The 27,930-nt window shown below is 62.1% G+C and overlaps 8 protein-coding genes and 1 pseudogene across 9 annotated transcripts in view; 4 read left to right on the forward strand and 5 right to left on the reverse strand.

Annotated features, from left to right (window-relative positions):
* Positions 1 to 11,266, reverse strand: part of CTSA (cathepsin A) — a 20,484-nt gene extending 9,218 nt beyond the window's left edge. The window contains exons 1-9 of the mRNA XM_054644558.2: positions 11,105 to 11,266; positions 2,117 to 2,277; positions 1,934 to 2,045; positions 1,765 to 1,815; positions 1,392 to 1,478; positions 1,143 to 1,298; positions 748 to 839; positions 364 to 448; positions 165 to 256 (exon numbers count right to left, since the gene is read on the reverse strand). Coding sequence (XP_054500533.2) covers positions 165 to 256; positions 364 to 448; positions 748 to 839; positions 1,143 to 1,298; positions 1,392 to 1,478; positions 1,765 to 1,815; positions 1,934 to 2,045; positions 2,117 to 2,277; positions 11,105 to 11,212 — 944 coding nt within the window. The 5' untranslated portion in view covers positions 11,213 to 11,266. The remainder of the gene's footprint in view (positions 1 to 164; positions 257 to 363; positions 449 to 747; positions 840 to 1,142; positions 1,299 to 1,391; positions 1,479 to 1,764; positions 1,816 to 1,933; positions 2,046 to 2,116; positions 2,278 to 11,104) is intronic.
* NEURL2 (neuralized E3 ubiquitin protein ligase 2) lies at positions 2,547 to 5,474 on the forward strand. 2 transcript variants are annotated; one of them, XM_077187489.1, is made up of 2 exons: positions 2,547 to 3,778; positions 5,130 to 5,474. In XM_077187489.1, exons 1-2 carry the CDS (start codon positions 3,099 to 3,101, stop codon positions 5,239 to 5,241), a joined length of 792 nt encoding a protein of 263 aa, XP_077043604.1. In that variant the 5' UTR covers positions 2,547 to 3,098; the 3' UTR covers positions 5,242 to 5,474. The 2 variants fall into 2 exon arrangements, with proteins under 2 accessions (XP_077043604.1, XP_054500534.1); XM_054644559.2 differs by having other exon boundaries at positions 2,550 to 3,774.
* Positions 8,475 to 9,741, reverse strand: LOC129127847 (zinc finger SWIM domain-containing protein 1-like; annotated as a pseudogene).
* A 107-nt stretch (positions 11,267 to 11,373) lies between the features above and the next one.
* Positions 11,374 to 13,517, forward strand: ACOT8 (acyl-CoA thioesterase 8). The gene is made up of 6 exons (XM_054644557.2): positions 11,374 to 11,642; positions 11,725 to 11,861; positions 12,101 to 12,326; positions 12,578 to 12,735; positions 13,031 to 13,222; positions 13,319 to 13,517. Exons 1-6 carry the CDS (start codon positions 11,422 to 11,424, stop codon positions 13,435 to 13,437), a joined length of 1,053 nt encoding a protein of 350 aa, XP_054500532.1. The 5' UTR covers positions 11,374 to 11,421; the 3' UTR covers positions 13,438 to 13,517.
* A 532-nt stretch (positions 13,518 to 14,049) lies between these two features.
* On the reverse strand, positions 14,050 to 16,246 carry SNX21 (sorting nexin family member 21). Its single transcript, XM_054644592.2, has 3 exons — positions 15,724 to 16,246; positions 15,435 to 15,589; positions 14,050 to 15,134 (listed from the first exon to the last, which is right to left on the reverse strand). The coding sequence occupies exons 1-3, from the start codon at positions 15,998 to 16,000 to the stop codon at positions 14,463 to 14,465; spliced, it is 1,104 nt and encodes a 367-aa protein (XP_054500567.1). The 5' UTR covers positions 16,001 to 16,246; the 3' UTR covers positions 14,050 to 14,462.
* Positions 16,247 to 17,916: 1,670 nt separating this feature from the next.
* Positions 17,917 to 19,630, forward strand: TNNC2 (troponin C2, fast skeletal type). Its single transcript, XM_077187490.1, has 6 exons — positions 17,917 to 17,974; positions 18,701 to 18,752; positions 18,850 to 18,993; positions 19,077 to 19,191; positions 19,268 to 19,404; positions 19,483 to 19,630. Exons 1-6 carry the CDS (start codon positions 17,972 to 17,974, stop codon positions 19,512 to 19,514), a joined length of 483 nt encoding a protein of 160 aa, XP_077043605.1. The 5' UTR covers positions 17,917 to 17,971; the 3' UTR covers positions 19,515 to 19,630.
* Positions 19,631 to 20,230: 600 nt separating this feature from the next.
* LOC129127820 (regulator of G-protein signaling 9-binding protein-like) lies at positions 20,231 to 21,353 on the forward strand. The gene is made up of 2 exons (XM_054644701.2): positions 20,231 to 20,528; positions 20,617 to 21,353. The coding sequence occupies exons 1-2, from the start codon at positions 20,336 to 20,338 to the stop codon at positions 21,048 to 21,050; spliced, it is 627 nt and encodes a 208-aa protein (XP_054500676.2). The 5' UTR covers positions 20,231 to 20,335; the 3' UTR covers positions 21,051 to 21,353.
* On the reverse strand, positions 21,321 to 23,331 carry UBE2C (ubiquitin conjugating enzyme E2 C). Its single transcript, XM_054644587.2, has 6 exons — positions 22,554 to 23,331; positions 22,449 to 22,476; positions 22,221 to 22,307; positions 21,853 to 22,057; positions 21,660 to 21,719; positions 21,321 to 21,524 (listed from the first exon to the last, which is right to left on the reverse strand). Exons 1-6 carry the CDS (start codon positions 22,652 to 22,654, stop codon positions 21,466 to 21,468), a joined length of 540 nt encoding a protein of 179 aa, XP_054500562.1. The 5' UTR covers positions 22,655 to 23,331; the 3' UTR covers positions 21,321 to 21,465.
* A 22-nt stretch (positions 23,332 to 23,353) lies between these two features.
* DNTTIP1 (deoxynucleotidyltransferase terminal interacting protein 1) lies at positions 23,354 to 27,421 on the reverse strand. Its single transcript, XM_054644506.2, has 13 exons — positions 27,274 to 27,421; positions 27,124 to 27,194; positions 26,870 to 26,966; positions 26,638 to 26,736; positions 26,073 to 26,141; positions 25,736 to 25,792; positions 25,427 to 25,488; positions 25,274 to 25,319; positions 24,755 to 24,813; positions 24,519 to 24,579; positions 24,134 to 24,205; positions 23,883 to 23,938; positions 23,354 to 23,521 (listed from the first exon to the last, which is right to left on the reverse strand). The coding sequence occupies exons 1-13, from the start codon at positions 27,358 to 27,360 to the stop codon at positions 23,383 to 23,385; spliced, it is 975 nt and encodes a 324-aa protein (XP_054500481.1). The 5' UTR covers positions 27,361 to 27,421; the 3' UTR covers positions 23,354 to 23,382.
* Positions 27,422 to 27,930: the final 509 nt, after the last annotated feature.

The following is a 27,930-nucleotide window of genomic DNA, read 5'->3' on the forward strand; positions in this document are numbered from 1 at the left end:
AGCCAGAGAGAGTATGAGGACAGACTGAAAACCCTGGAGTACAAGGGCTAAGGGCTCACCTGGGGGGAGTCCTCAGCAGCAGCCACACACCATCCATGTGTCCCAGAGGGGCCCCCTGCCCAGCCCACCACGTCCCTCTGTGCCAGTGCAACCAAAGCTCTCACCTCATGCTCCCGGGGACACCTCCATCGCATGGGGCATAGAGGTTGTAGATATTGAGGCCAGACTCCTCTACAATCTGAATCATCTCCCCCATCTGCAAGGAATCACAAGAAGGGTTTGGGACTCAGCAGGATCCTTGTGGACCTGTGGGCCCAGACACATTCTGCTGGGCACACGTATAAGGGCTCTGGCTCCCCTCACCTTGAGTGTGCAATTCAGGTTGGAGTTGTCATGGAAGTTGCACTTCCCCTGGGAGCAGCAATAGGCCTGCAGGTCTTTCCACAGCCTGCGGGCAGAGACCAGGACCACTTGGACCAGGTGGCAACAGTGACATGACAGCTGCCCTGCAGCTCTCTGCCCAGTGGCCACAAGGCACACAGCTTGGCCCCATGCCCTCTTTACCCCACAAACAAACCCACCCATGGGAGCTGCCCTGGGACAAGGAGCCACAACCCAGATGCTGGCCCAGGACAGGCTAGGTGCTGCCCTTGTCTCAACACCACCGACCCAAACAGCCCCAGCCTCAGCTGTGCAGCCATCCTGCTTGCACAGAAACGGCACATCCAGCATTCCCTCTGCTCTTACTCGGTCCCCAGCAGCCCGTGGTAATAGGCAAAGTAAACCAGGGAGTTGTCATTGATCTCATAAGATGAGAGGCCGTTTCCCACAGCGATTCCCTGCGAGGCAAGAAGAAAACAACCCTGTTGTGTTCCAGCTCCCCGCGGGGCAGTCACAGCACAGCAGCCGCAGGCAGGAAGCAGATGTGGAACTGTTTACTCTGCGGAGGGAACAGGGAGGGTTGGGGGTGCCTGAGGACACTCCCCCGGCAGCAGGGACAGACACGTCCACCAGCAGCTGCTGCCAGAACCCCAGGAAGAGATGAAAGGCTGCAGGGCGAGGCGTGCCCTGCATCCTAACTGGTCCCACCCTGGCTGTGCCAAGCCCTCTGCTCCCTGGCTGGGCAGAGCCAAGCTGCCCACCTTCAGGTTGAGGCTGGGGTCCTGCATCACCCACTCTGCCAGTGTGGGAATGTAGACCCCTCCATAGCTCTCCCCTGTGAGGAAGAGATCATTCTTGGAGTACTCGGGGAAGAGCCGGAGGAAGTCCTTGAGTGCCAGGTAGTTGTTATGAGCAACCTGCAGGGAGAAGGGGGCACGGTCAGGTGGTGAGGCTGCACCCCATAGCCAGGAGTGGGCAGGCAGGGGAGCAGGGCTCTCCCAGTCACTCGCCTCCGTGTCGTTTGTGGCATACTTCTTGTCGTCAGAGTATGAGAAGCCGACACCAGCGGGAGACTCCACGTAGAGGATGTTGGCAATCTGCAAGGACAGCAGAGGAGCCAGCGATCAGGGGAGACCCTCCGGCTCAGTGGGGCCAAGGACTGTTAGCCCCGCCCATGGCAGCACCCACAGGAGTGTGGCCCGCCCCAGGGCTGCACTGGGACGGCCACATTCCTGTGCTGCTCAACAGCACACTCGAGAGGAGAGGAGAGGAGGGTGTGTTGGGTGGGAGGGGAGCAGTGGTCATCGGCTCCATGGAGAGAGCAGGAGGAACTGGCTCACGGCCACCCCGTCTCAAAGCCACAAAGAAAAGCAGTGTCTGTACCTTGTTCCATGCGTACTCATTGTACTTCAGAGTGACCCCATCGGGCTGGATCTGAGGAAGAAGGTGGTGACTGATGGGCAAAGCAGGACAGGACACAGCGGGATGGCTCGTGCCACACAGCCGGTCATCCCCTGAGTCCTTGAGCCACAGGATAGCAGTGACTACTAACCAGGAAAGGGCCATGCTCCTTGAGGAAGCCCTCCATGGAGCTGCAGCCAGGGCCTCCGTTCAGCCACAGCACCAGGGGGCTGTTCTGGGGATTGCTCTGGGCCTCCACGAACCTGTGGACGAGTAGCTGTGAGTGCCCGGTGCCAGCCGATGCCCCCCCATCGCCAGGCGCAGTCCCACGTACCAGTAGTGCAGGTACTTGCCCGGCCCGGCGCAGAGGTAGCCCGAGAAGTGGCGGAAGGACGGCTGCTTTGACAGCCCGGGCAGGTAGGTCACCTCATGGTCCGGGGGGGCGGCCCGGCCCAACCCCAGCAGCAGCAGCGACGACAGCAACACTGGCCCCATCTGCGGTGGGCGGAAGGGACGGTCAGGCTGCTGTCGGCCAGGAACGGCCGCGGCAGCGCCCCGCGAGCGCCCCGGCCCGGCCCCCACTCGGGGCTGATCCCCGGCCCGGCCCAGCCGCCTCCCCTGGCGCCGGTCCCTCCATCCCACCCCCCCGGTCCCGTCCCGGCGCCCCTCGGTCCCACTGACCGCGGCCGCTCCCGGCGCGGCGCTCGCAGGCGGCGGTCACGGCGGGCACATGACACGCGCCCATATGACCTGCGGCCCTCACGTGAGCGGGGCGGGGCCCCACGGCGGCCAATCAGCGCCCCGGGGGCGGCCGGCCCCGCCCCGGCCCTGCCCGCGCACGTGGGAGCGGTCCCGGACCGGGACCGGGACAGTGGCGGGGGGGGCACCGATGGAGCCTCCGTAGCCAAACGGGGTGCCGGTGGGCACTACCGGGCACCACCGGTTACAGCTGGGTGCCACCCGGCACCGCCGGGTAAAGCTGGGCATCTCCAGGCACCGCCAGTCATCACCGTGGGATGACCACTGGCCACTGCTGGCTATAGCTGGTACCACTGGGCACCACCGGGCACTGCCAGCTCTGCTGGACAGCATGGGCACAGCCAGACATCCAGACCCAGGTGGTAGCGCTGGACAGTCCAGGGTGGAATGTCTGCGAGTCTGGTTTGGGCCCGGTTGTGCCCATCAGCCACAGGGCCCCCCCAACCGCCCCCATGGCACCAGGACCCCCCTTGAGCCCTCTGGTTGTCCCTCCCAGCCGGGCTGTCAGCACCTCACAGCAGCTGTGACAGGGACAGTTAAAAATAGCTCGGGCTGCAATGGCTGCCCGGTGCCGACTTGCTGCACGCTTCCACCACATCCACGGCGCCAACATCCGCCTGGATGCCTCACACACACAAGCCACACGGGTGGAGAGCTTCGCCAACGGGCTCTGCTTCAGCCAGGAGCCTCTGGCACCCGGGCAGATCTTCCTGGTGGAGATTGAGGAGAAGGAGCTGGGCTGGTGCGGGCACTTGCGCGTGGGACTGACAGCCCATGATCCCCAGAGACTGGAGGTAGTGCCTGAGTACTCGCTGCCGGACCTGGTCAACCTGGGCGACACCTGGGTGTTTGCCATCACCCGCAACCACAACCGTGTGGTGGCGGAGGGGGAGGAGGCGCAGCCGCGGGGGCGGCCCTGGGAGCCCTCCCTGCTGATCGAGCGGCTGCGGATCCCCCGGGACACGCTGGTGGGGCGCAGCCGGCCAGGCCGCTACAGCCACATCCTGGATGACCTGTTCAAGATGAACGTGCTGCCCGCCACCGCCCGGCGCAGCCGCATCGGGGTGCTGTACGCCCCGCAGCCCGACGGCACCGCCGACATGCACATCGTCATCAACGGCGAGGACATGGGGCCGAGCGCCAGGGGACTGCCCACCTCCCGCCCGCTCTACGCCGTCATCGACGTCTTTGCCTCCACCAAGAGTGTCCGGGTGATCCCGGTGGATTATGGCTGTAGGTACCTGTGCCCCTCCGTGCTGCGTGGGCCACGAGCGGGGGAGCTCTGGTGGGGTCATGCCGTAGTCGCCAACAGAGGGAAGGTTGGCATGTGCCCCTGGGCAGAGGGACACAGGGGGTAAGAGGGCACAGGAAAGCCTCTGGTCCTTGTGGAGCACAGGTGAGATCCACAGTATCACTGCTGGGCAGTGTCTGATGAAAGCTCTGCCATGGGCGCTGTGCTGGGGCCAGGGGAGAGACCCCCAGCAGCAGCAGCGGTCAGACAGAGCCCCCCTGGCCACCCTTCCTGAGCAGAGTGGTAGGGTTGGGTGTTTGGGGCTGTCCCTCAGCTGTGAGGCCTTGCTGTGCCCAGCCTTGACTACAGCACGTGGCAGCCAGAGCCAGCTAAGATCCTGCCCTGGCATCAAAACATCCACCTACACCCACCAGGGCTCAGCACCCGGCGCCCACGCACCTGCCACGTGCCCCAGACATGATGTTCCCTGGGCAGACACCCTGTGATGCCATTGGAACCTGGGCATTAGCCCATGTCCCTTGGCTTGCAGGGAGGGACCACACTAATAAGTGCTAATTAGCACCACGCTGGAAAAATGAGGAGATGGATCAGGTGAGACAGAGCCAGAAGAAGAGCTAGAGCCAGAGTACTGCCTGCCCCCAGCACTGGGAGCCACTGCTTCACATGCTGGTGTCACGAGCAGCTGCTTCTGTCCCGAGGCTGGAACCTGGTATTCTCCCTGGTGTAACAGCTGAGGACAGTAATGGCTGCAGCAGACAGTACCCATGCTGAGCCACCCATGGCTCTGGGAAGTCGTATCACAGGAGCAGGAACCAGGCAGATTCTGTGCAGGTGCCCAAGGGGACGGTTCTCATGGTAGTCTGCCCCAAAGGTGTGGTGGGCGCTGTCTCTGCAGGCAGTGCAGCCCCAGCCTGCACTCACTCAGCACCTTGGTGCTGGGGCCAGTGCAGGCAGACCAAGGGAGTGGGATGGAAAAGAAGCCCAGCATGGGTATGTGAGACCCTGGGGAGCTGCTTGACAGCCACCAGAGAAAGAAATGCAAACCAGCCACAGTCACACACAGCTTGGGCACATAACTGTCTCTCTGCCTTCCTCCTAATAACGGGAAGAGCTTTGCTGCCCGGGGCCCTTGAGCTTCCAGCCCTGCTGGAGCAGCCTGGCACCAGCCCCCGCACAGCCAGTTTGAGCCCAGGGCAGGACGATGCCACAGAACAAACTCACCCACCACTGCCTTTAACCACAGTGCCTCTGAGAAGCTCTGCCAACTCCTCCACCCACTGTGCTCAGCCTCACTGCTGACTTGCCCAGCTCAGGTACACTCTCTGTTCTCTTGCAGTTCCTTCCCTGCAGACGCTGTGCCGGCTGGTTATCCAGAAACACATTGTGCACCGCCTGGCCATCGATGGCCTGGACTTGCCCCCGCTACTCAAGAGCTCCTGCCAACATGAGTGAGGTATTGAGGGTGCTGCTGGGCTGCCCCCCACATCAGCAGCCCCCCAGTGATGGCTGCCTGGCAGGCTCTGAGCCCCTCCCTGCCCACTCACCCCAGCATGTGCTGCTGAAGGGCTGACATGAGAGCAGAGCAAAGTGGGGTTTGGATTTTCCCACACTGATGCTGTGGCATGCCCAGAGCATGGGCAGGGGGATTGATGTGGGTCAGAGACAGCAATAAAGTGCTTCCAGACAAGACTCTGTCAAAGGAGGCTTGGGGGGCTGGGACACCCCTGTGCTTTTCCCCTTGTGGGAGCAGTTCCTCCACCAGTGAGGAAGGGAGCACAGGCCACAGCCCTGTGGGGTTCAGGACATGTCCCCGGCATTATTCTGGGACTGTCAGGGTGGATCAGAGCGGGTGGAGTGTGGGAGGGCACAGCACAGCGCTCACGTGGAGGTAAATTACAGCCGGACACTCATCCCGGCCGGGCAGTTTCACTCTTGGGAAAGATGTTTACCCAGAGAACGATGAGTTATTTCCTGTGTGTTCAGCTTGGAGGGGGACGAGTCAGATGCTGGAGCGCCCAGATAGCAGTGCTGGCAGCAGCCCTTGCTTGGGCACATGTCTGTGGCCACAGAGCCAGTCACAGTGACCTGGTGTGGGGCACAGCCATCCTGACTTGGAGCTCCATGCCCTCAGCTCTGTGCCCTCAGCCAGACCCTTCAAGCCCTGGCAGGTGAGGATGGCATCCTGCAGTGCCTGTGGCAGGCTGGAGGGGAGGCAGGGTGGCAGCTGTGCAGAGGAAGAGCCTGGAGGGGAGAGGTCTCCTAAAATCAGAGGGGTTCCCACAGGAGGCAGAAAGATAGCAAAGGGGCTGGCAAAGCCTTTCAGGCCTCTTCCACAGCACAACCAAAGGGGAAACAAGCAGCTCTAAGCTGACAAAAACGTGTTTTAAAGAAACACGATGCTATATTTAGTCAGAGACTCGATAGTATCAGATCATGTTACAAAACTCATGCTCAAAGGAAATCCCCAGCCCTCAACCACAGCCAACTCCATCAACACCAAAGTGTTAATGAAGGAATTGCTAAATTCCATGGGAAAACATGGACAGTGACCAAACCACAGCAATGGAGTGAGGTCTGTGACATTTCCTGCTATGTCCCAACAGCAGGCTGGGAGCTGCTGGGGCTGGAGCTCATCTGGCTGCGATGGGGCTGGGGAACTCACCCACTCTAGAGCAGCGCCCACAGAGGAGGGAGTTTGCTCTCCAGGCTGTTTTCCCTCCCCCACCCTTGCACGAAGCCTTTGCTCCCCACCTCCCTGCAGCGTTATCTGCCCGGCAGTGACCCCTGCACACGAGGGCGGGTTCCTGTTTCTTGAGGAATTGAGAGCAGCTGCTGCAACCAGGCAAACAACACCCCTGCTCTGTAATGGGCTGCAGCACAGTGGGATTGCAGGGATTCAGGAGCTGCCACCTCCTGCCACCTGAGGCTCCATGGTGAGAAAGGACGACTGAGGAGCACTGCCCAAAGTCCTGCCCCATGCCCCGTTCCCTGGGCAGGGAGGAGTGGCTGCAGCTGGCATAGGGACAGGCTCAGCTCCCAAACAACACGAGGGTGATTTATTGGCTCAGTTGCACAACACCTCACAGCTGGATGCTGCAAGGACCTGCGGGTGCTGGCCACAGATGAAATAGTTTTGTCACGTGTTATTGTACCTAGATCCCTACAAATCTAGGGGCCCTTATGGGATTGAGAAACCGCAAAGAACTGGCTGATGTCATCACAAAGACTCTCGATGATTTTGGAGCAGTTTTGGGAATCAGGAGAGGTTCCCACATGACTGGAAGCTGGGGAATGATGTCCCGATTTCAGAGGGCAGGAAGGAGAACCCTGGAAACTACAGGCCTGTCAGTCTCACTTCAGTGGCCAGTAAAATCATGGAAAAGATCATTCTGGCAGGTACTGAAAAACACCTGTAGGAGGGCACAGTCACTGGTCACAGCCAGCATGGCTTCATGAGGGGAAAGTCCCGCTTGTTGAACATGATTTCCTTCTACAACAGGGTAACCCACCTAACTGACTAAGGAAAGCCAGTAGCTGTAATGTTTTTGGGCTTCAGCAAAGCTTTTGATACTGTCTGTCCCAGTATTCTTTTGGACAAAGTGTCCAACTTGCAGCTGAATAATCCTGTTACACAATGGGTGAGCAACTGGCTCACAGGTTGGGCACAAACAAAGACTTAGAGGGAATGGGGTGACATCAGGCTGGTGTCCAGCCACTAGAGGGGTTCCATAGGGCTTCACCCTTGGCCCAATTGTAACATCTTCATTAGCGACTTGGACTTAGGACTTGAAGGAATATGAAGTAATATATTAATGTTTAGTGCTAACAGCTCTAAACTGGGAGGAGCTGTCAACTCCATTGAAGGCAGAGAGGCCCTGCTGAGACACCTAGACAAATTGGAGAGATGGGTTATTGCTAAAAGTATGAAGTTTAACAAGAGCAAGTGACACACTGCACCTTGTACAGGGAAATCCTGGTGGTATATGCAGACAGGGGAAAAGAAGCTGGAGACTAGCACTGTGGAAAGGGACCTGGTCCATGGCAAGTTGAATATGATCAGCAGTGCCCTGGCAGCCAGAAAGGCCAATCCTGTCCTGGGGGCATCAGACACAGCATGGCCAGCAAGGGAGGGGATTGTCCTACCCTGCTCTGCACTGGTGCAGCCTCACCTCAAGTCCTGGGGACAGTTTTGGCACAACAATATAAAAAAGACATTGAACTATTACAGAACATCATTCAAAAGATGCCATGAGGATGGTGATGGGACTGGAGGTGAAGCTTTTGAGAAACAGTTGAGGTAACTTGGTCTGTTCAGCCTGGAGAAGAAGAAACTGAGGGAAGACCTCATTGTGGTCTTCAGCATCCTCATGAGAGGAAGCAGAGGGGCAGGCACTGATCTCTTCACTGTCATGACCAGTGACAGAACTTGAGGAAATGGTATAAAGCTGAGGCAGAATATCTGAAAGAGGAAATGGTATAAAGCTGAGGCAGAATATCAGAAAAAGGTTTTTCACCTAAAGGGTGGCTGAGCAGTGGAACAGGCTCCCATGGGCAATGGTCATGGCATCAAGCCTGTCCGAGTTCAGGAAGTGTCTGGACAACACTCTCAGGCAGATGGTAGGATTTTTGTGGTGTCCAGCACAGGACTGGGAGTTGGACACAATCCCAATGGGTCCCTTCCAACTCAGCAGATTCTAGGATAGCAGCACCTCCCACATTGCACCACCCAGAGCTGGCTCCTGGCCACAGCTGTTAGCCAGGTCAGTGACTGTGACCCCTCCTGCAGGATCAGGAGCTCCCAGTCCAGTTCCTCTGCTGCCCTGTGCAAGAGGTGTCGCTCACTCAGCAGATCAAGGTCCCAAACTGCCCCCTCCACGCCGAGAAAATGACAGGCTGAGGGGAATGAAGGTGCAAGACAGGACACAGTGGAAGCACCCAGCTCAGCTCCCACTCAGTGCTGGAGCTTCACCTCAATGGAGCTGATCCAGCTGTCAGCCAGCTCCCACAGAGTCCTGTGCTCCAAGTCCTTATTGCTGTGGCTGATCTCTGCTGTGAGGAAAGACAACCACCAGGGATTTATCCAAAGACTTGTTCCAGGAGCTCTTTAGGACCCACAAGAGGCCATCAGCACTGTCTCACCCAGCCTGATGGGCATCACATCCCCTCTCCCATGGTCTACTGAGCATTTCCCTCTGCAAGAGCTTCCTGTTCAAATTCAGCACAGCCAAGATGTGCCAGCAGGGCAGCTGGAAGGCCAGGTTGAAGTGGCAAGTGTAGCTACTTGGGCCTTCCTGGAAGATGCCCACAGGGTGGGCATTCTCCTGGATCTGTAGACTGAGCCTGTCCTACCTGGTGCAAATCAGCTGCCTGGACTTCCAAACCACTGCCTTAGGCACAGCCTGGCAGCAGCCTCTGTGCAAATGCCACTCAAAGACTGCCTGATGCTGTCTTCAGTCCTCTGGGTAATCTAATCTTCACTGGCATCCTCTGAGGTTTCTGTGGCCTCCAGTTCTGTCACAGGAGACAGAATCTAACAGGAGCTGAGCTTGCTGGCTCACTCTGGAGAAGAGCATGAGGTGTTTCAGGCTGACACTGAAGGGCCTCAGGGAGCTGGTGGGCTCTGGAGAACAAACACACAACTCTCAACAGCCACAAGAGAGGCTGACAGGCTGCTGCTTCTGCTGAGCTGCTGCCACAGTGAGGGAAGCCTGGCCAGAGCTCTGGGGTGTGTTACCATGGCACAGCAAAGAGGCAAGTCTGAAATAGGCAGACTTTGGGGAGCTGCCTGAGCAGCACAGTGATCAGGATGGGGAGCAGAGTGTCACGGCATCAGGAGAGATCTTAGAAACACACTCTTGTAGTGCCAGGAAAGGTGGCGATGCAGCTCTCCAGAGAGAGCCCAGCACTGCAAATTTGACTTAACCCTGGATGACAATCTCCAGCTCCATGAAGAAGCCTCTGCTCTCCCTCGGCTGCCCAGATCCCATCCTCGAGCAGCCACTGAAGGTGGAGCTGAGGCAGCCAGTCCGGCGTGGTGAGGTCTCTCAGGACGGCGAGCAGCTCCTGCCGGTGGCTCTCAGTGCCTGCACCCACGGCTTTCCCGGCGGCGATCACGACCGGCCACTCGGTGCGGTGCTCGGGGCACAGCCGCTGGCGGAGGGGGAGCACCGGGAGCTGCACCGGGCAGGCGCGGGCCAGCGCGGCTGGGGCCGTCAGTGCGGGCCCGCTCCGCGCTGCCGCTACCGGCGGGGACACCGCGGCGTGTCCCGGTCCCTGCCGCGCTCCGCCAACGCCTCCTCCGGCCGCGCCGGCACCGGAGCGCTCGGGCGCCGCCCGCCGCGGCCGCCGTGCATCGCACCGGGAACACCGGGAACGCCGCTCGCTATGGCCGCCGTGCATCGCACCGGGAACACCGGGAACGCCGCTCGCTGTGGCCGCTCCCCAGGGCGGCGTGCGGGCACCGGCTCCTGCCTGGCTGCCTCCCCCTCCTCCCTCCACATCGCTGTGCAGCGGCTGGAGGCGCAGCGACTGCGCTCTCGCTCACGTCTCTCTTCAGCAACAAGTGCATTGCTTTTCACCCTCACTCCTTGCTCCCCACAAGGAAGGCGTAGAGGACTTGTCCTCCCTTGTCTGGCGCCCGGTATAGGAGAAGAGTCTCGGTAACTGCTTGAAGAAGCACTTCATCACATTGCTGAGGAAGCTCATTGTGTCTTTATCCCTAAAGCACACGGTTCTGCAGCTCTGGAGGAGCAAGCTACAACACGACAAGAAAAGCTTCAAGGAAGGAGGTTAAATTGTATTTTAAGAAGGCAAGTTATATTTTAAAAGGGCAAAGGGAGCAGTTGCATAACTAGTGAGTGACCTTGTAGCCTTTGTGCACACAAGCAGATCCACCAGCTAAGATGGAAAGGAAACAGTGTCACTATAGCTGCTTGGAGAAGTGAAGGCCATGGAATGAAGCACTCCCTGAGGGAAACCTGATATCACCTTTCCACTGCAGTGAGGTAAGGACAGCTGGAGAATGCTGCAGATGCCGACGCTTGCAGTCTTGAGCCGGAAAAGGCAGGAGCTGTACAGCGAACACAGCAGGCGTGTGGCACAGCTGGCAGCACCCCGGTACCGGGGCATCCCACTACCGGGATCAGCCCTGTTATCAAAGCCAGGTAGGGGAAAGGGCGTGTGCCCGGGGCAGCGCTGGGCTGGGCCCAAGCGGCGGCTCCACGGGGCCTGGCGGTGCTACACCGGGGGACGGCGGGCGCACGGCCCTACCACTGCTGCTGCGAGCTCCAGCCGGACGCAGGCGGGCCTTACCTGACGTCCTGGCGGACAACGGTGCCGTGCTGCCGGTTGTGGCTGCGCACCGGGCCGCAGCTCCGCAGGCCGTAGGGGCAGCCCTCGCAGGCGAGGAAACGGGCGCATGGCGAGCGGTGGTCGCGGGGGGACGCCCGGACCGGCTCCGCTCAGCTGCCGAAGCCCACCCCGCCATCCCCGTTAAACCACCCGGGCACCGCCCGCACCCTGATCTCGACCAATCAGCGCCAGCTTCTCCCGATTGACAGGAAGCGAGCCAACCAGCCCAGAGCATCCTGACAAGACAAGGATGACTGACAGCTCTACCGCCTAATCACATGGCGGCCTTCGCCCCGCGGATGGGCGGTGCTTCCTGGTCCGCCGTGCTGGTCGGGTCGCGGTGCCGGTCCCGGTTCGCGGAGGTGATGGGGGCCCCAGGCGACGCCGGCGGGGCTGGAGCAGGGCCGGGATCCGGGCCGCCGCCGCCTCCCGGGGACCTGCGCAGCGTCCTGATCACCAGCGTGCTGAACCTGGAGCGGCTGGAGGTCGACCTCTTCAGGTGCGGGTGGACGCCGGGGCAGCGGGACCGGGCCGCCGCCTCCTCCGCCGACACCCTCATCGCGGCCGCCTTCTCCCCGCAGGGGCCAGCACCACTGGGTGCCCGCCACGCAGCACCTCTTCGGCGGGCAGATCGTGGGGCAGGCGCTGGTGGCGGCGGCCCACGCCGTGAGCCGCGACGAGCAGGTGCACTCGCTGCACTGCTACTTCGTGCGGACAGGTGCGCCCGGGGAACCGGGGAACCGGCGGCGGGGTGCAGGGGTTCCGGAGGGGTCCGGCAGGGGTTGAGACGCTGGGGAAGTTCGCAGGAGTGAGGAGGCGCTGTCATCCCGGTGCCAGCAAACAAGGACGGTGTGAGTGGCACTGCCGGGCCCGGCCCCTGCGGGCGCGTTCCGCCGGTGCGCGGTGCGTCGTGGCCCAGCCGCAGAACGTCCCTTTCCCGTCCCTTTCCCGTCCCAGGGGACCCCAAGGTGCCGGTGCTGTACGAGGTGGAGCGGACCCGCACAGGGAAGAGTTTCTCTGTTCGCTCTGTAAAGGCCATCCAGCATGGAAAGCCCATCTTCATCTGCCAGGCCTCCTTCCAGCTCTCGCAGGGGAGCCCAGTGCAGCACCAGTACAGCATGCCGACCGTGCCACCCCCCGAGGAGCTGCTGACACAGGAGGAGCTCATCCAGAAGTTCCTGCAGTGAGTAGGGTGGAAGGGACACGCTGGGGATGCCGCCTTGCTGCCTGCGGCATAGGGAGGTGTGGGAAAGTATTGTCTGAGGAATTCTCAAATGTGCCTGTGAGGGGAACAGAGGAGCAGGACACAACAAGAGCTGTGCCCCTCTTGTCTTTCTGTGTGCCCCTGGGTCCCTGGCATGGAGCTGCTGCCAGTAGGATGTGTTCCAACCTGCCTGTCTGGTGTTAATCTCGCTTCTTTGTGCTGGGCTGCAGGAATCCTAACGTGGCTGAGGGATACAGGAAGCGTCTCACCAAGATCCAAGCTCAAGATGTGCCGATTGACATTAAACCCGTGAACCCCCCAGATATATTCAGCTCAGAGCCACAGGAGCCGAAGCAGCTCTTCTGGGTGCGAGCACGAGGCTACATAGGTGGGTCCTGCTGGGTCCAGGTGCCCCCCAAGCTAAGGGGGAGCACTGTTTCAACAGAGTGGGCTGGGAGGGCTGTGATTAGGGGGCTGCCTGTGCCCCAGCCTGGGCACTTCAAGGCTGTAATATAGGTGTGAGTGCAGAGATGATGCCGTGAGCCATGCTGGGGCATGGCATGGCAAAGGGAATAAGTCTGGAAGAATCCCAGCTGTGCTTGGCAGCTGGCTCCAGGGGAGTGGAGCACCCCAGGCATGTCCCACGGGCCCCCATGGGATGGGCAGCACTGGTTGCTCTGCAGGGGAGACTGACATGAAGGTGCACTGCTGTGTGGCTGCCTACATCTCTGACTATGCCTTCCTGGGCACGGCCCTGCTCCCGCACCGGCAGTACCGCGTCAAGTTCATGGTGTCCCTTGACCATTCCATGTGGTTCCACGCGCCCTTCCGAGCTGACCACTGGATGCTGTACGAGTGTGAGAGCCCTTGGGCTGGTAAGTCCTTCATGGGTTTTTGAGACCTTGATGGGCAAGGCCAGCCCTGCCTGTCCTGGGGGCAGTGGGCTGCAGTCTGACAGTCTCTCTCTGCAGGTGGGTGCCGGGGCTTGGTGCAGGGACGGCTGTGGCGCAGGGATGGGGTCCTGGCTGTCACCTGTGCACAGGAAGGTGTCATCAGGGTGGAACAGACACCAACCCAGAGCAAGCTCTAGCTGAGGACACCCTACAGACAGGGGCTTCAAGCATGCCCAGGGAGGGGCCCTGAGATCAAGACAGGACCTGGACAGGAACAAGAAGGTCCCCCAACAATGTGGGACCAAGCACTGCAGGAAGTCCCGGTGCCAGAGGTGTCTGCGACAGACTGTGACCAACAGAGCATCACTGCAACCAGCTGCTAGATGCACAGCATGTAAGCACATGCTGCCATCAGCTATCCTTCACCCACCTTAAAATAAAGCCATTGGGTGAAGAACTGGACTCTGTCCCTGGAGTTTGTCCCCTTGGACCCGTGACTGGGCTTGCACGAGGGCGGGCAGTGCCAGGAGCACAGTGGATCAGCTCTGTCCCCATGCCAGGCGGGGTCACAGGAGGGGAAGGTGCTACTTTGGCACACGTTGTTTCCTCTTCTCACTTCTGCACTGCTTGTACTGCTTTGGCTCCTCAGTAGCTGCTTCTGCTTGTCCTTGGGCTCCTCCCTAGGACTGGGCTTGGGCCCAGCTGGGAGAAGGGGATGAGGCAGCTCCCACCTCTATGTGGAGGCTTGAGGCCTCCCACTGATGATGCCCTGGGGTAGTAAGGCTAAACAGACACAGCAGGCGCCTTGCTCTTCTTCCTGCCAAGACTTTATTAAATAAAGTCCTTTCTATTGTGTAAGTTTTATGGGAAGTTCCCGGCAAGAGCCCTGGACCCTGCCAGAAGCTTTCCTGTTCCCTTGCAAGGTGCCAGTATGTCCCAGCTAGAGTCTCAGCTACTCCAGGATCCCCTGCAGAGGGGGAGCAGCTTCTGGCAGCACCAGTGTGGGTGGTGGACCCCCATGAGTCCCCAGCCCCGCCAAACTAACCACAGAGAAAGTGCATTCAGGAGGCAGCTCCAGGCATAGACTGTGCTGCCCACGGGACTGCAGTGCTGCTCCCCTGCCCCACTGCCACCCATGGCACTTCCCTCACTGTTCCCAGCTGCCACAGGCGTGTGAGCCCCCCACAGCCCTTGCCCTCCCGCCCATGTGAGTACAGGTGGCTCATTCCAGAGGCTCCTTGATCAGGCATTCCTTTAGGGAAGGCTGCTGCTGCAGGGGCAGCCCAGCTTCCCGCAGGTCTTGCAGCCGGGCCTCTGAGCGCCGCTTGTCCTTGCCCACCTTCCAGGCCAGGTGGACGTGGGCCTGCAGGAAGGGTCCCAGGAGCGGGTGGCTGCCCTGGGCCTCCAGCAGCTGCAGCGCCTGCTCGCAGCAGCCGTGGGCCTCACTGAGCTGGTCCAGCTCCTGGTGGCACACGGCCAGCCCAGCCAGTGTCAGCAGGAAGCGGCCAGAGCTGCAGACCCCCAGGCGGTCCTGCAGCCGGTAGGCGTTGGCCCAGGTGGCCAGGGCCTCACGGTACATGCCCGTGCACGTCAGGCGCTGTGCGGCCTGCAGGTCCGGCAGGAAGAAGAACTCGAGGAACTCAGGAGAGCGGCGGATCTCATCGATGGAGTGCAGGTGGGACAGGAACTGTTCGAAGGCTCGGCTCCGCTTGGCAATGGTCTCAGCGGTGAAGTTCCGGCGTAGTCTCTTCCTGGGGAAGGCAACGCTGGCCATGTCGCAGCTGAAGCGGCAGCGCAGGCGGCGGTTCAGCTGCTCAAAGTCCGAGTAGCGCCGGGCGATGGTGGCAGGGGCTTTGTCAAACTGGCCAGAGCGGATCAGGTAGATGGTGTAGAGCTGCGGGGGAGGCAGGTGTCAGGCAGTGCTGTGGGCACGCTGCTCCCGGCACAAGCACAGCAGGGTGTGCGGCCTCAAAGGGGCTGGGGGAGTTTGCCCAAACAGAAGGGAGTGGATTGGGCTGCTGCAGCCGCAGTACCCATCAGCGATAGTTACCTGAGGCTCATCTGAGCCGCCGGCACCATCCGAGCAGCACGGGGAAAGAGAAACAAATAAGCGCCAGCCCCGTGGGATCCCTGCCTTAGGGAGAGCAGGACTCGTACCCAACCGTGCCCGCCCAGCCGCGCCGGGCTCACTCACCACGTACTTGGAAGAGCGCTCGCTGACCACGCTAGCGCTGGTGACCTCGAAGAGCAGCCGCTGCGGTGCCAGGCTGCCCCGCGACCTCCGCCACAGCTCCTGCAGCTGCCGGGTCAGCAGGCTGCCGCCGGGACGCTCCGCCGCAGAGACCCACTCTGTGCCGGGAGAGGGGTGTCAGTGCCCTCCGTGGGGACAGGGCTCTGACATCTGTCGGGCTGCCGGACGCCACCATCGCATGAGTGTCCCTGGAGTCACCCCAGTCCCCCCAGCTCGCCGCCCCAGCACCTGCCTCCGTCCTCCGTGCCCGCTGCCGCCCCCGGCGCCTGCGGCGGCTCCTCCAGCTCCTCGCTAGCTCCGTCCCCCTCCTCCTCCTCCTCCTCCTCCTCGTCCTCGTGGCTGGTGAAGCTCAGGGTGCCGCTGAGGCGCGTCGACAGCCCCTCGGTGTCGTCCTCCAGCTCCGAGCTCTCCGGGCAGTCCTCGGCCTCGCCGCCGCCGCCCGCCGGCTCCTCGCGGCCGGCCTCGCCCGCCAGCGCGTGCCGCAGCCGGTGCAGGATGCGGGCGGCCATCGTTGCCGGGGGGTCCGGGCCGGCACCGCGACACGGCGGGGCCGGGGGCTGCCCACCGCGGCACGGCCCCCCGCGGGGACAGCCCGGCCCCGGGACACCCTCCCGGTGCTGCCCCCGCCCCGCTCCGTTCGCGCTACCCCGGGCCGGGCCGGGCCGAGCCGAGCCGGGTGGTGCCGAGCGATGGCCGCTCCGCCACGGCTCGTCCCGGGATCCTCCCTGCGCGGCTCCGCCTCCGCCGGGAACCCGGATCGGGGCGGCGGAGCCGGCACCGCCCGGCACGGCCGGGATCGGGAGCAGCGCTTGCGGCGCCGTCCGGCGCCATCGGGGTCGGCTCTCCCGGCACTGCCCGGTACGGCTGAGATCGTGATCGGTCCGTGCAGCACCGCCCGGGACTCTCGGATCAGGGTCAGGGCTCAGCCTGGCTGTGCCCGCAGCCCCTGCCTAGGAACCGACCTCGCCCGTCCCGGTCTCGGCCCCTCTGTCCCCTGTCCGGGATGTCGTGGTCAGGCCGAGCCCCGGATCCCTGCCCTGGGGCCACAGGAGCCACACACTCCGATGCTCAGCGCTGTGCTGTCCCACGGTCTTGATACCCCAATACCCTGGCACCGCTGTGCCGTGACAGCCAGATTCCCCAACACCCCTGTATCCTGCTACCCCAGACTCAGGCTCCTGATCCCACTGGGATGTGCCCCGGGCCACCTTGGCACCCTGCCACCCTGGCCTCAGTCGGCCTCACCACGCGCCCCATGGCCAGGCTGCACCTCCGGCACTCGCCCAGCCTTTTTTAGTGTCTGTCTGCTCACTCCTCACTGCTTCCTTGGGAATGTCTATAAATATCGAGGAACCAGCCCAGCTGCTGCTATCGCTCTGTCCATCGCTTGCTCACTGTGCCCTGTTCCAGCACCCTGCACCCTACCTGGGCTCAGATGGGACCCCTGAGCTTCCCTGGGCAGGGTGGGATGCACTAGAGGCTGGACTTGTACCCAGTTCCCACCTGGTGAATGAGGGTCCAAGCAAAAGCAGCATCCAGAAAACCCCTGGGCATCCCTGGCACTGGGACCTTATGGGACAGAGATTTGTCACCCTGTCCCCACCGCAGCCCTGAGGCTCCGAGCACCACAGGGCATGGGCCACTAGGCCAGTGTGTCCCCAGAGCCACGGGCCCCAGCCGGTCCTGGCAGCAGTGGCTGGCACAGGCCATGAGGAGTGAGCCTTCGAGGAGGCACCGGGCATAATTCCCACTCCTCAGAAGCACGAAAAAATTGAGCCATTTCCGGAACAGGTGCCAACAGCACTGGGGACCCCAAACCATGGGGCTCATGCTCCAAATCTCTCCAGGGACTTCACGCCCCAGGCCCCACAGGGCACTCCTTCCTTATCTGGGGTGGGGGGCTGCAGCACTGCTCTGCCTTGGCCTCCTGCAGCAGAAAATGGGGGTTCGGGGGGGGGACACTGTGTTGTGGAAAACCAGCTTAGTATTCAGAGCTTGTAAGCCAGGAAGGGCTGCATTTTCAGGGGCCAGTGGGTGATAGTCCATGCCCCTTGAACAGGGAGGACCCTGTCCCCCTTACCCGGGTGATGCTGACGGCTCCAGGGCTATTTTTAACCCCCTCATTGCTGAATTGCCTTGGATGGGGGTGTTGGGGGTGGGCAGAGCTGCGCTCCTGCCACAGTTTTGATCTCCCTCCTGAAGGGCTTGAATTTCCATCCCAGCCTCATCCCCATGTTAATCCCAGCCCTTGACCAATAAAGCTTTGGCTAAATTAGGTAAAGGCGCCAGTTGCGAGTGAGAGGGGCTGGGTGCTGCCAGAGCGCTGATAGGCTGAGGGGGCCAGGGGGCAGTAGCTGGAGGCACATCCCACAGAGGAGACACTACAAATTGGGGTGCCAGGGGCACCACGAAGCTTCTGGGAGTTCCTGCTGCAGGAGCTGGTGATTCTCTGGGGGTGGGAAGCTCCATAAATTCCCAAGATGGTGAGTGTTCCTGTGTGCTGTGTGCCGTGTGCCAGGAGGAGACCTGACTGGGCAGGAGGCACCGGGGGGGCTGGGCTGTGCCTCTGCAGCAGAGGGCAGCAGGGATATGGTCCCCAGTGCTGGGCTGACCATGGTGGTGAGGGCAGGGAGGTGTTGGGGTGGTGCAGGGTCCCCGCAGGACAGATCTGAGGGTGAATGTGCGGCTGCTGAGGGGGTGCAGGTGCCTGGGGACACCATCTCAGCCCTGTTGGGAGCTCAGGGCTGCACAGAGGCAGGGGCAGCAGGGGGTGGCTGAAAGCCGAGTGCTGGGTCATGCGACACGGCCTTGCTGCTGGCTCCATGGCCGGCCTGCGCCTCCAGGAGAAACTCGATCGGGGCTGACAGGTGCCACGGCTGTAGCTCCAACGATCCCTACAAGGGGAGCTGAGGAGTTCCCAAAAATAGCACTGCATGCCCAGGATGCCAAGGCTGTATACAGGGACCATGACCCCCACACAATGGAGCCCCCCAGATAATGGGGGACTCAGGCAGGCAGCTCCCTGCAGCCCTCAATGGATGGCCTGGAAGGCATTGGAACTGTAGAGATTGCTGCTGTCTGTGGCTTATGCCCGCACAGGATCATCCTGCAGCAGGGCAGAGGCTCTTCCCACAGCCAAGCACTGTGGGGCCATGCTGTGTAAGGAGTCTCTGGCCTGATATGGGTGACCCCTCTCCCTTGCCTTGCAGACGGACCAGCAGGCAGAAGCCCGTGCCTTCCTCAGCGAGGAGATGATTGCGGGTGAGTGTGGGGACAGCAGGGACAGGGGCCAGGTGTGGCCATGGTGCAGGGCCTGGCTCTGCCTCACTGCCCAGAGACCTGACCTGTCTCTCCACAGAGTTCAAAGCTGCCTTCGACATGTTTGATGCTGATGGTGGTGGAGACATCAGCACCAAGGAGCTGGGGACGGTGATGAGAATGCTGGGCCAGAACCCCACCAAAGAGGAGTTGGATGCCATCATTGAGGAGGTGGACGAGGACGGTGAGCAGCCCTTGGTTGTTGGCAGGGGTGGGTGCTGGACCCTGGGCAGGCAGCCTGACCCACGTTTGGCTTCCTCCCCACAGGCAGCGGCACCATCGACTTCGAGGAGTTCCTGGTCATGATGGTGCGCCAGATGAAAGAGGATGCCAAAGGCAAGTCTGAGGAGGAGCTGGCCAACTGCTTCCGCATCTTCGACCGGTGAGTGTGGGGGCGAAGTGGCCCATCCTGTCTGTGGGAGCAAGCAAGGTCCCATCCCTCCCTCACCCTCCTGCAGGAATGCGGATGGGTTCATTGACATTGAGGAGCTGGGTGAGATCCTGAGGGCCACTGGGGAGCCTGTCACTGATGAGGACATAGAGGACATGATGAAGGACTCAGACAAGAACAACGATGGCCGCATCGACTTTGATGGTGAGCAATGGCCCCAGACAAGCACCCATGTTGTGCACCCAGGCAAGGCCGTGGGCTGAGGCTGCTGCTCTCTTGCAGAGTTCCTGAAGATGATGGAGGGTGTGCAGTAAAGGACCAGACATTCCTCAGGCCAGCTGCTGCAACCAGCCCTGCTCCCCTGCTGTCCAGGGAGCAGCAGCTCCACAGCATCTGGCCCTCAGCACTGGCTGGGACCTCGCTCTGTGCCAGGGTCCTGGTCTCACCTCACCACCGGCGGCTGAGCTTTTCCTCCCATCTGTCACCTGTGGCTTTGATTCGAGCCTCAATTAAAGAGGAAAGGCTTGAGCTGCTGGTGCAGGATTTCACTGGGGGGTGCATGGGGAGGGGGGCTGTGGCAGTGTGTCCCTGCTCTGCTCCCCAGGGAGGGAACATGGGCGGGCTCACACCACAGGGCAGTGCTGCAGGGGCAGCCCAGAGTTGTGGTTCCCACGGCCTCTTGGGCAGGCGCCAGTGCTGAGCTCAGAGTTTCCGTGCAGAGCAGCTCGTTCACACGCCAGAGGCTGAGGGAGCCTGGCCCCGAGGGTCCTGCTCCAGGGCAGGGCTGTGGGACCACAGGGGTTCTAGAGAGCCACCACTGCCTGCCCTATATCTCCCACCCAGAATACCTGGCTGTAAGGTGGAAGGGCAGGAGCCCCTTCCCTACAGGGGAAAGGTGACACTTGCCTCTGTGTCTCTCTGCTGGAAATCACAGCTCCCTGGGGATCAGCAGGGGTGGAGCACAGCAGGGGGATGAGGCGGGGCGCAGTCCCCAGCCAGGGTGGGTGGGACCACCGAACCAAAACACAGCTCAGAGCTGGTCACAGCACAGCGCTGTGGCACAGAGCAGCCGAGCCCCCGGAGAGCCAGCAGCCACCGTGGCCATCCTGCCCCTGCCCCGTTGTCACGGGCTGTAATGGCACCAGGCAGAAGGGATGCGTGCCGTGGGCGGGGGGCAGTGGGAACGTGTGCCACAGCCCAGGCCGCCCTCTGCAAGGCCACGGCCGGACACCGGCAGCTGGTGCTGCAGCTCGGGGGGAGCGGTGACGGGCCCCGACTGCGAGAGGAGCGACGCAGGAGGAGCGCAGAGGCCTGTGAGCTCAGCATGGGTAAGGAGGGCACTGCTGTACCGGGCAGCAGCCACGGGGAGCCTCTGCAGCCTCGCTGCTTGGCCCCAGCTCACACGCCGTCCCACAGGGCTGCGGTGGACGCTGCTGGCGGGGCTGCGGCAGGGCCCGGCCAGCCCTCGGGAGCGGCAGGAGCTGGAGCGGCTCTGGGTGCTCTTCCTCTCCGCCCTGGAGCTCTTCCTGCAGGACCTGTACAGAGCCCAGCACCTCTGCCAGCTCTTCTCCCTGCAAGGGGGTGGTGTTGCCCCGCTGCGCACTGGGCTGGGGGGCTGGGGGCTGCCCAGCCGGAGAGGAGGGGGTCCCACGCAGCCCCCCACCACCCAGAGCTTGGAGGAGGAGATCGAGCAGGTGAGGGCCACGCTGGCAGAGATGGAGAGTGGAGCCAACATTCCACCATGGACAGTGGAAGCCAGAGAGACCACACAGCCGGCAGAGACAAGCGGCTCCACAGAGAGAGCGGCCTGGGGAGGCGCCTGCGCTGGGCACTGCTGTGGGGTGCTGTGAGCTAGGGGGCAGGAGATAGCAGCAGAGGTGGCACCCCTGGCACAGAGCAGGGGACAGAGGTACCCCTACAATCCTCAACCCTGCCTTTGCAGGTGATGGTGGGGGCTGCTCCCACCCTGTAGACAAAATGGGATCAGTCCAGGCACCCAAAGATTGATAAACTCCTGTTACCCCACAGGAGTCAGTATCCCTTCCACCCTTCCTGCCCACACTTGCAGAGGGGCCTCTGGGCACTCAGGGTATGCTAGAGCTGCCACAGAATCCCCTGCAGAAGTTATAAACCTGCATTTATTTATACATTAACCGTGGCTCGGACTGCGACATTAATTTAAAAACAGCCTATGATACAGAAGGTGGGGGACAGCCGGGAGGGAGGGAGGGAGGGAGGGGGTGTGCTGAGGGGCCGTGGTGATGGTCAGGTCTCCTGGCTCTTGGTCTGCTTGTTGTACGTCTCCCGCACATACTTCTTGTAGGCTGAGGAGAGAGGGGGAACATGACACCACCTGAGGCAGTGGCCAGGGCAGCTGTGGGGCCAGACAGGCACTGGGGGCTGTGCTGCTGCCCATCCCACTGGGGAAGGGGCAGGAGGGTTCTGCTTTAGGCACTCACCAACTTGGTTCTTCCAGAGCTCGGCTGCATGTGTGTTCAGAGGGCTCTCGATGTTTGGCTCTGGAAACAGTGGCTGGGTCAGCTGGTGGGAGGTGACCTGGACACCCCTGAGCCCTGATCTGGGCTGGACAGCCCCACCACCATCACCATCCCTTCCCCCAGCACTCCACAGCAGCTTGTCCACGAGACCCACCTGCCAGCAGGCTCTGTATGGAGAGCAGGATGGTGCGGACATCATACAGCGCTGACCACTTCTCCTTGAGGATGTCGAGGCAGATGTTGCCCTGGGTGTCGACGTTGGGGTGGTAGCAGGGGGTCAGGAACCGCACGGTGGGTGCTGTGTAGGGGTACCCGCTGGGGAACTCCAGCGACAGCTTGTACCGCAGCTCCTCGTAGGCCTTGGGGGTGGGACAGGAGTCAGGGGGGCTGTAGCCCCAGAGGTGTGGGGAAGCCGCAGGGAAAAAGAGAAACAGGGGCAGTGGAGGGCTGGGACCACCCTCAGCTGAAGGGAAGAGGGTGGGGCAGGGTCAGGCACTCCCAGAGCGGGATCTCGCCTCTCACCGTCCCGGCAGCGCCGTCAATGGTCCCGATCCACTTGAAGAGGTTGTCGGACTCGGGGAAGGCAGAGATGCCTTTGTCACCGGACATCTGCGGGGGCAGCGCGTTAGGGCGGCCCCGGACATGCCCCCACCCCACCCCGGTTCAGCCCCTGGTGCCTTTGGGGACCCCCAACCCCCGCCTTGGTCCCAGGATCCCCAAACCACGACTCGGCCCCGGGGCCCCACTCACCATCAACGCCATCAGTTCTTGCTGCAGCCTGCGGGGAAAGCGCACGTTACCGGCCGGCTCACCGGGGCAGCCCCCGACCTCAGCCCCGCTCCCGGCCGCGCTCACCTCTTGCCCACCGCGCCGCGGGCCGCCGTGGCCCCGGTCTCAGCCGCTTTGCGGGCGGCTGCGCTGGACACGGCGGCGGGGTCGGCGTTCTGTGAGGCCATAGCGGCTCCCGGGGCACGGACCAGCACACCGGCACCAGCCGCCGCTGCCGGCGGGTCACGGGCTGGACGCGGCTCCCGCTCCCTGGCGGCGCCGCACCGGGCTCCGCTGGCTCCTTCTCTCCCTCCCGCAGTCCCGCTCGGGGCAGGACTCGGGCCCTCTGCGGCTCTGTCGGTGCCGAGCGGCGCTCAGGGCTCCCCTAGCGGGGCTGCCCCGTGCCGAACGGCGGTGCTTGGGGCTCTCCCGTGCGGCGGCGGCGGCCCGATCCCAACCCCCGTTCCAGACGCTCTTCGATTCAGGAGCGGCTTGGTCCCGACCCCTTTGTCGGTGCAGGAGCGGCTGGGTCCCAACCCCTCTCCGGTGCAGAGGCGGCTCGGTCGCAGCCCCGGTCCCGAACACTCCGGTACGCTCGTCCCGCGCGGCCCCGCCCGCTCCCGCGCCCCGTTTGAATATTTCCGCGTGCGGCCCCTCCACCAATCAGCGCGCAGCTCCGTTCGAGCCAACCAATCACCGCCCGCAGAGGATGCAGTTCCCACGGTAACGGCCAGCGGCTGCTGATTGACAGCCGGCCGGTGACGCACCGCGCTGTGATTGGCCGCTGCCCTGCGGGGGCGGGACCGCGCGTCCCGCAGGCCCCTCTCCGGGAAGAGCCCGGTGCCCGGTGCCCGGTGCGCGGCGCGCGGCCTCAGGAAGCGGCGAGGTGGGAACGAAGCGGCTTTATTGGGGGGCATCAGGGTTCGGAGGGGTCCTCGGGGGGCGGCACCTCCCCCCCGCGGCGAAGCGTCTCCATGTGCTTCTGCATCTTCTCAGTCATCCAGGCTGGTGGGATGAAAGGCTTCAGCTCTTCCAGCCGCAGATCAACAGAGTCCCTGGGGAGGAAGGAGGGGGAGATGGAGGGACTCCAGCACCCACTGCTGACCCCAAACCCACCATGTCCCCTGGCACACATCAGTACCAAGCCCAGACCCACCAAACCCACCATGGATCTCAATCAGCACTGAGCCCAAACCTACCATGGACCCCCAACCAACACCAAGTCCACACCTTTGTCATAAACATGGCCCCCTGGGCACCAAACCCCAACCATAACCGAGCCCCCCAGCCATCACACAGAGTCCCTCCAGCACAGGATACTCCTGCAATGTAGCAGTGAAGAGGGACTTGGTTGCGCCCCCTGGGAAGCAGCCCCAGGCCCAGCAGCACTTTCAGAGTTTCTGCTTTGCCCCTCACCTGTAATCCTCACTGGCGGCCAAATCCCGAATGTCCTCTTCAATGAGGAGGTAGGCCTGTGGCACAAGGCAGGGAACACCTCAGGGTGCCTGCAAGGGGCAGCCAGGGCAGGGCCATTCCCCCAGCCACCGCTGTCCCTGTGGGAGCCAGCTGTGCCTCCTGGCCATGCCCCAGTGCTGTGGGCAGGGGACAGACCTTGGCAGCGCAGTGTCCCCACCCCTGCGGCGGGCCCTGCGCCCGGCTGTACTCACCATCTTGCCCCCAATGGCCCTCATGTGCTGCTGCTCTGTCAGCCAGTGCTTATCCTGCGGGTCGGCTGCGTACTGCAATAAAGCACCAAGGACCGAGCTGAGAACGAGTGACAGACCCTCCCCTGAAAGCTCCCTCCTGCAGGACACTGCCCCCCCAGTCTGCTCTGCCCCCCGCTCTGCCTGCCCTCCTCCAGCCTCAGCCCTGGCTCTGGCAATCCCGCTGCCTTGGCAGGCACACGACACCACTGGCAAGTGTTGTGTGCAGGCCAAACCTTGGGAACATGCTCTAAGACAACAAGCAAGGGCATGGGGGAGGAGGTACACAAGGGAGCTGAAGCACACACTCCTAATTCCCATGGGAAACCATCTGGCTGTGGCACCTGACCTTAAAGAGGTGGGGATGCTTGATGTAGAGTCGCCCTCTTGTTCCTCCCATCCCGAGAGCTCTGCAATGGGAACACGAGGGGTGTTAGGGTTGTGGGGAGGGCAGCTGCGGTGGCACAGGGACACCCTTCTCCTCCCCAAGGCCTTCCTACTGAGGCAGAGAAGCGAAGTGACGGGAGGAGTGTCACGGGCTCCTGCCTGGGGACACCACCCTCCATCGACAGGGCCGTTCCTTACTTGTTTGCTCGAGATCCCAGCACAAAGGTTGTGGTTTCAGTCAGTCGGGATGGATCCCACTACAGAGCAATTGGAAAAGGGGCAACATTAGAAATGAAGTTGCTGCTGGCCATGCTCCACAAGCCTCGGCTCTCTGACAGGGAACCTTGGAGCTGCCTCCTGACTGGGAGGGAGGGAGCTGGCCAATGACCTCCAGCCTTCCGCAGGGGAGGGACGTTACATTCCATCTGGGCTGATCTAAGCAGTTTCCCTCGTGGGAAACACTTGTGGGATTCTCCTGGCTACTCCTGGTCTCCTCAGGGCTGCCCCAGCGGCACCACAGGGATACAGGCTACAGTGCCTGGGGAGACCAGCAAAGGCCTCCGGGCACTTCGCTTCCTCTTCTTGCTCCAGCCCTGCCCAGGGCCCCGTGAGGGCACAGCACAGCCCCGCTGTCCTGTGCTCCTGCAGCTGCAGGGCTCTGCCAGCGGGAGCAAAGGGGAGGAGAGAGGGAGCCCAGCAGTGTTGGACAGCCAATACCTTTGGTCCATCCCTTTTCACAGGCTCAGAGACTTTGAGCTTCCACCTGAGGGGAAGGAAAACACAGTAAGAATGAGTCCTGTGCTCCCCACAGGCAGCCTCATTCCCCCTGCCCTCCCCAAACAGGGGCTCTGGCTCAGGGTTTGTACTCACGCTGCCATGCCTGAGACTCCACGGTCATTTGACAGGCTCTGTCCTGGAGGCCGCCCCTTCCTCTGCATGGAAAAAACCCTTCTGTGACTCAGCTGTGCTGCCTGAGGGAACCCTCTCAGCAACCCTCCCTCTCCCAGGGAAGCTGCTTCTTTTGTCACAGGCATAAACACTGCCTGGCACCAGACTGAGCACCTCCAATGCCTCAAAAAAGCTGCCTGTGCACCTCCCTGCACTCACACTGTGGGAATGGCCAGGAATGAAGGCCAGGCTTCCCAAAAATAAAATCTCTTGTGGGGAAAACCATTGTACCTTTTTTGGAATGGGGCTCCCTCGGCGGCTCAGCTCCTCATCCATCTGTCGGGCACGCTGGAAGAGGAAGGGCAGTGGGATGAGCAGGGCTCTTCTCCCTGCCTGGCCAGGTGAACACTGACCCCAGCCCACCTCTGTGAGCAGCACTGAACTGCAGCAAGCAGCACCCACACCTGGGATTCTCCTTGCCCTGTATTCCCTTCGAGCCAAACATCCCCCACTATGCCTCTGCACTATTGCACCGGCAACCAAGAAGAGCCAGAGAACAAAGTGATCCCAACTCTTCTCCCAGCTCTCACAGGTCATTTAAACCTCTGTGTACAGTTACAGCAATTACCTTTGGCACTGCCTGCTCATGGGGCAACCTGGGAACCACCTTTTTGCCATCGGAGAACAACAGCTTGGCCTGCAGGAAGACAAAGAAGGTGCCATGGATTCTGGGCTCAGAGAGGGCCCCATAATCAATCCCCACCTCTACATATCTGCCTAAAAGCCTTGCAACAGCTTTGCTTTCGGAGTGCTACCACACCATGCTTCCACAGACAGCCAGATGCAAAAGCACAATCTGGGCATGATAAATTCTGGAGAACTGGCAGATAAGCAAGATGTGAAAGGAAAATTCCTGCCCTGCCCTGCCAGGGCCCTCTGACAGGTACTGGGAGCCAGTTTCTGTGGGACTCCAGCAGTGTGCCATGTTCCTAAAGCAGCAGTGAGAAGAAGCAGCATGAGCTGCCCAGCTCTGACTGCTCCCTTCTTCCCAGTGAGAATGAATTCCAACACAGCAGTCACACAATGGCTGTGAGTGTCCCCTCACAGTGACAGCAAAGATATTAAGAGGGGTACATTCTAGCCAGGCTGCTTTGCTTGGCTGGGCACCCAAGAAACACCTCACCAGCACCCACCTGCTCCAGGCAGCTCCTACAGGTCTCCTGGATGAGCTGCTCTGGGTCCACCTCCTCGCCAACGTTATCACGCACGTTGATTGCTGCTGTCTGGAAAAACTGGAGAGGAAAAGGCAGGAGAGGGTGACAGCCTGTGCAGTGCCAGCTCGGCTCACAGCCAGGCGCGATGGCCTCGGTGCCAGCCGAGCTGTCCCCAGCACCTTCAGGCTGCTCCCACCTGTCCAGTGCTCACCTTCATGTACTTGTTGAAGATGCCCTGGATCTCCTCGTTGATGCTGGGCTGCAGCACAGCACGCAGCAGGTCCATGGACACGCTCGGGTCCGTGAAGCTGCGGGTGGAGGGCTCAGAGGGCGGCGCGGAACCCCCTGCTCGGCCCGGTCTAACCCGATCCCCCCGGCGCCCGGTGGTGCCCATCCCGGCCCCGCGGTTCCTCCCTTCCCCTGCATCCCCCCGTGCCCCGGCCGCCCATCCCAGCCCCGCCGTACCTGGTGGTCATCTGGGAGCGCCGTCCGCGCCGCTGCACCTGCCGGTGCTTGATCATGATGTTCCAGGGGCTCTGCGGGACACACAGCACCGGGTCAGCCGCGGCCCCGCCGCCCCCAAACCGGCCCGGCGCGGCCCGGCCCCCTCCTCACCGTGCTGACCAGCTGCTCCTCGGCCTCGCCCGGGCCTTCCTCGCCCGGCGGCCCCGGCTGCTGCTCCGCATCGCGGGCGGCGCCCATGGCCGCGCTGCCGGCTGCGGGGCCGGGGACCGGATGCGCGGGGATCCCGCGCCTGCATCATCGGGCCCCGACGGATGTGACGCGAACCGGGGCGATGGGGCGGGCCGGGCCCGGGCGGGAGCGGGCAGGGCCGGGGGTACACCCGGTGTGTGCTCACGGAGCCCGGGCTCACAGCGTGCCCGCCCCGGAGTGCCGCCGGGGCGCTGGGCGCAGCCCCGGGTATCCCCGCCGCCCTTCGGAGCTGAGCAGTGCCGGAGGGCGAGGCAGAGCATCCCGAGTCCTTAGACTCACCCTGTGCCCCCTAGAGCAGTGCCGGAGGGCGAGGCACGGCATCCTGAATCCCTTAAACTCACCCTGTCCCCCCCAGAGCAGCGCCTGGAGCTGAACACACGCAGCCCCTGGCCCTGAGAGCCGAGTACCTGCAGCTGGAGTGTGAACGCCAGTCTTTCATGATCTCTGTGTTTGCTCGTATCATTCTTCTTTCTGGAATCTCATTGCCTCTCTGAGCAGACACCCCAAAGCATTTCCTCATCTTGTCTAATGTATGCAGAATAGTCAAAACAACTTTTT

Source organism: Agelaius phoeniceus, chromosome 17 (genome assembly GCF_051311805.1).
Source record: "Agelaius phoeniceus isolate bAgePho1 chromosome 17, bAgePho1.hap1, whole genome shotgun sequence".
Lineage (NCBI taxonomy): Eukaryota > Metazoa > Chordata > Aves > Passeriformes > Icteridae > Agelaius > Agelaius phoeniceus.

What these genes read in the sequence shown, in the direction of transcription:
- NEURL2 (XM_077187489.1), top strand. Translation starts at nt 3,099, where the DNA reads ATGGCTGCCCGGTGCCGACTTGCTGCACGCTTCCACCACATCCACGGC. An exon ending in CCGGTGGATTATGGCTGTAG is followed by an intron (nt 3,779 to 5,129) that starts GTACCTGTGCCC and finishes GTTCTCTTGCAG; the next exon opens with TTCCTTCCCTGCAGACGCTG.
- ACOT8 (XM_054644557.2), top strand. Translation starts at nt 11,422, where the DNA reads ATGGCGGCCTTCGCCCCGCGGATGGGCGGTGCTTCCTGGTCCGCCGTG. An exon ending in CTCATCCAGAAGTTCCTGCA is followed by an intron (nt 12,327 to 12,577) that starts GTGAGTAGGGTG and finishes GCTGGGCTGCAG; the next exon opens with GAATCCTAACGTGGCTGAGG. An exon ending in GCGAGCACGAGGCTACATAG is followed by an intron (nt 12,736 to 13,030) that starts GTGGGTCCTGCT and finishes GTTGCTCTGCAG; the next exon opens with GGGAGACTGACATGAAGGTG.
- SNX21 (XM_054644592.2), bottom strand. Translation starts at nt 16,000, where the DNA reads ATGGCCGCCCGCATCCTGCACCGGCTGCGGCACGCGCTGGCGGGCGAG. An exon ending in AGCGGGCACGGAGGACGGAG is followed by an intron (nt 15,590 to 15,723) that starts GCAGGTGCTGGG and finishes CTCCCGGCACAG; the next exon opens with AGTGGGTCTCTGCGGCGGAG. An exon ending in AGCGCTCTTCCAAGTACGTG is followed by an intron (nt 15,135 to 15,434) that starts GTGAGTGAGCCC and finishes CCTCCCCCGCAG; the next exon opens with CTCTACACCATCTACCTGAT.
- TNNC2 (XM_077187490.1), top strand. An exon ending in CAGCGAGGAGATGATTGCGG is followed by an intron (nt 18,753 to 18,849) that starts GTGAGTGTGGGG and finishes GTCTCTCCACAG; the next exon opens with AGTTCAAAGCTGCCTTCGAC. An exon ending in TGAGGAGGTGGACGAGGACG is followed by an intron (nt 18,994 to 19,076) that starts GTGAGCAGCCCT and finishes TCCTCCCCACAG; the next exon opens with GCAGCGGCACCATCGACTTC.
- LOC129127820 (XM_054644701.2), top strand. Translation starts at nt 20,336, where the DNA reads ATGGCACCAGGCAGAAGGGATGCGTGCCGTGGGCGGGGGGCAGTGGGA. An exon ending in GGCCTGTGAGCTCAGCATGG is followed by an intron (nt 20,529 to 20,616) that starts GTAAGGAGGGCA and finishes GCCGTCCCACAG; the next exon opens with GGCTGCGGTGGACGCTGCTG.
- UBE2C (XM_054644587.2), bottom strand. Translation starts at nt 22,654, where the DNA reads ATGGCCTCACAGAACGCCGACCCCGCCGCCGTGTCCAGCGCAGCCGCC. An exon ending in AAGAACTGATGGCGTTGATG is followed by an intron (nt 22,308 to 22,448) that starts GTGAGTGGGGCC and finishes CTGCCCCCGCAG; the next exon opens with ATGTCCGGTGACAAAGGCAT. An exon ending in CATACAGAGCCTGCTGGCAG is followed by an intron (nt 21,720 to 21,852) that starts GTGGGTCTCGTG and finishes CACTGTTTCCAG; the next exon opens with AGCCAAACATCGAGAGCCCT.
- DNTTIP1 (XM_054644506.2), bottom strand. Translation starts at nt 27,360, where the DNA reads ATGGGCGCCGCCCGCGATGCGGAGCAGCAGCCGGGGCCGCCGGGCGAG. An exon ending in AGGAGCAGCTGGTCAGCACG is followed by an intron (nt 27,195 to 27,273) that starts GTGAGGAGGGGG and finishes TGTGTCCCGCAG; the next exon opens with AGCCCCTGGAACATCATGAT. An exon ending in ATGAGCAGGCAGTGCCAAAG is followed by an intron (nt 25,793 to 26,072) that starts GTAATTGCTGTA and finishes TTCCTCTTCCAG; the next exon opens with CGTGCCCGACAGATGGATGA.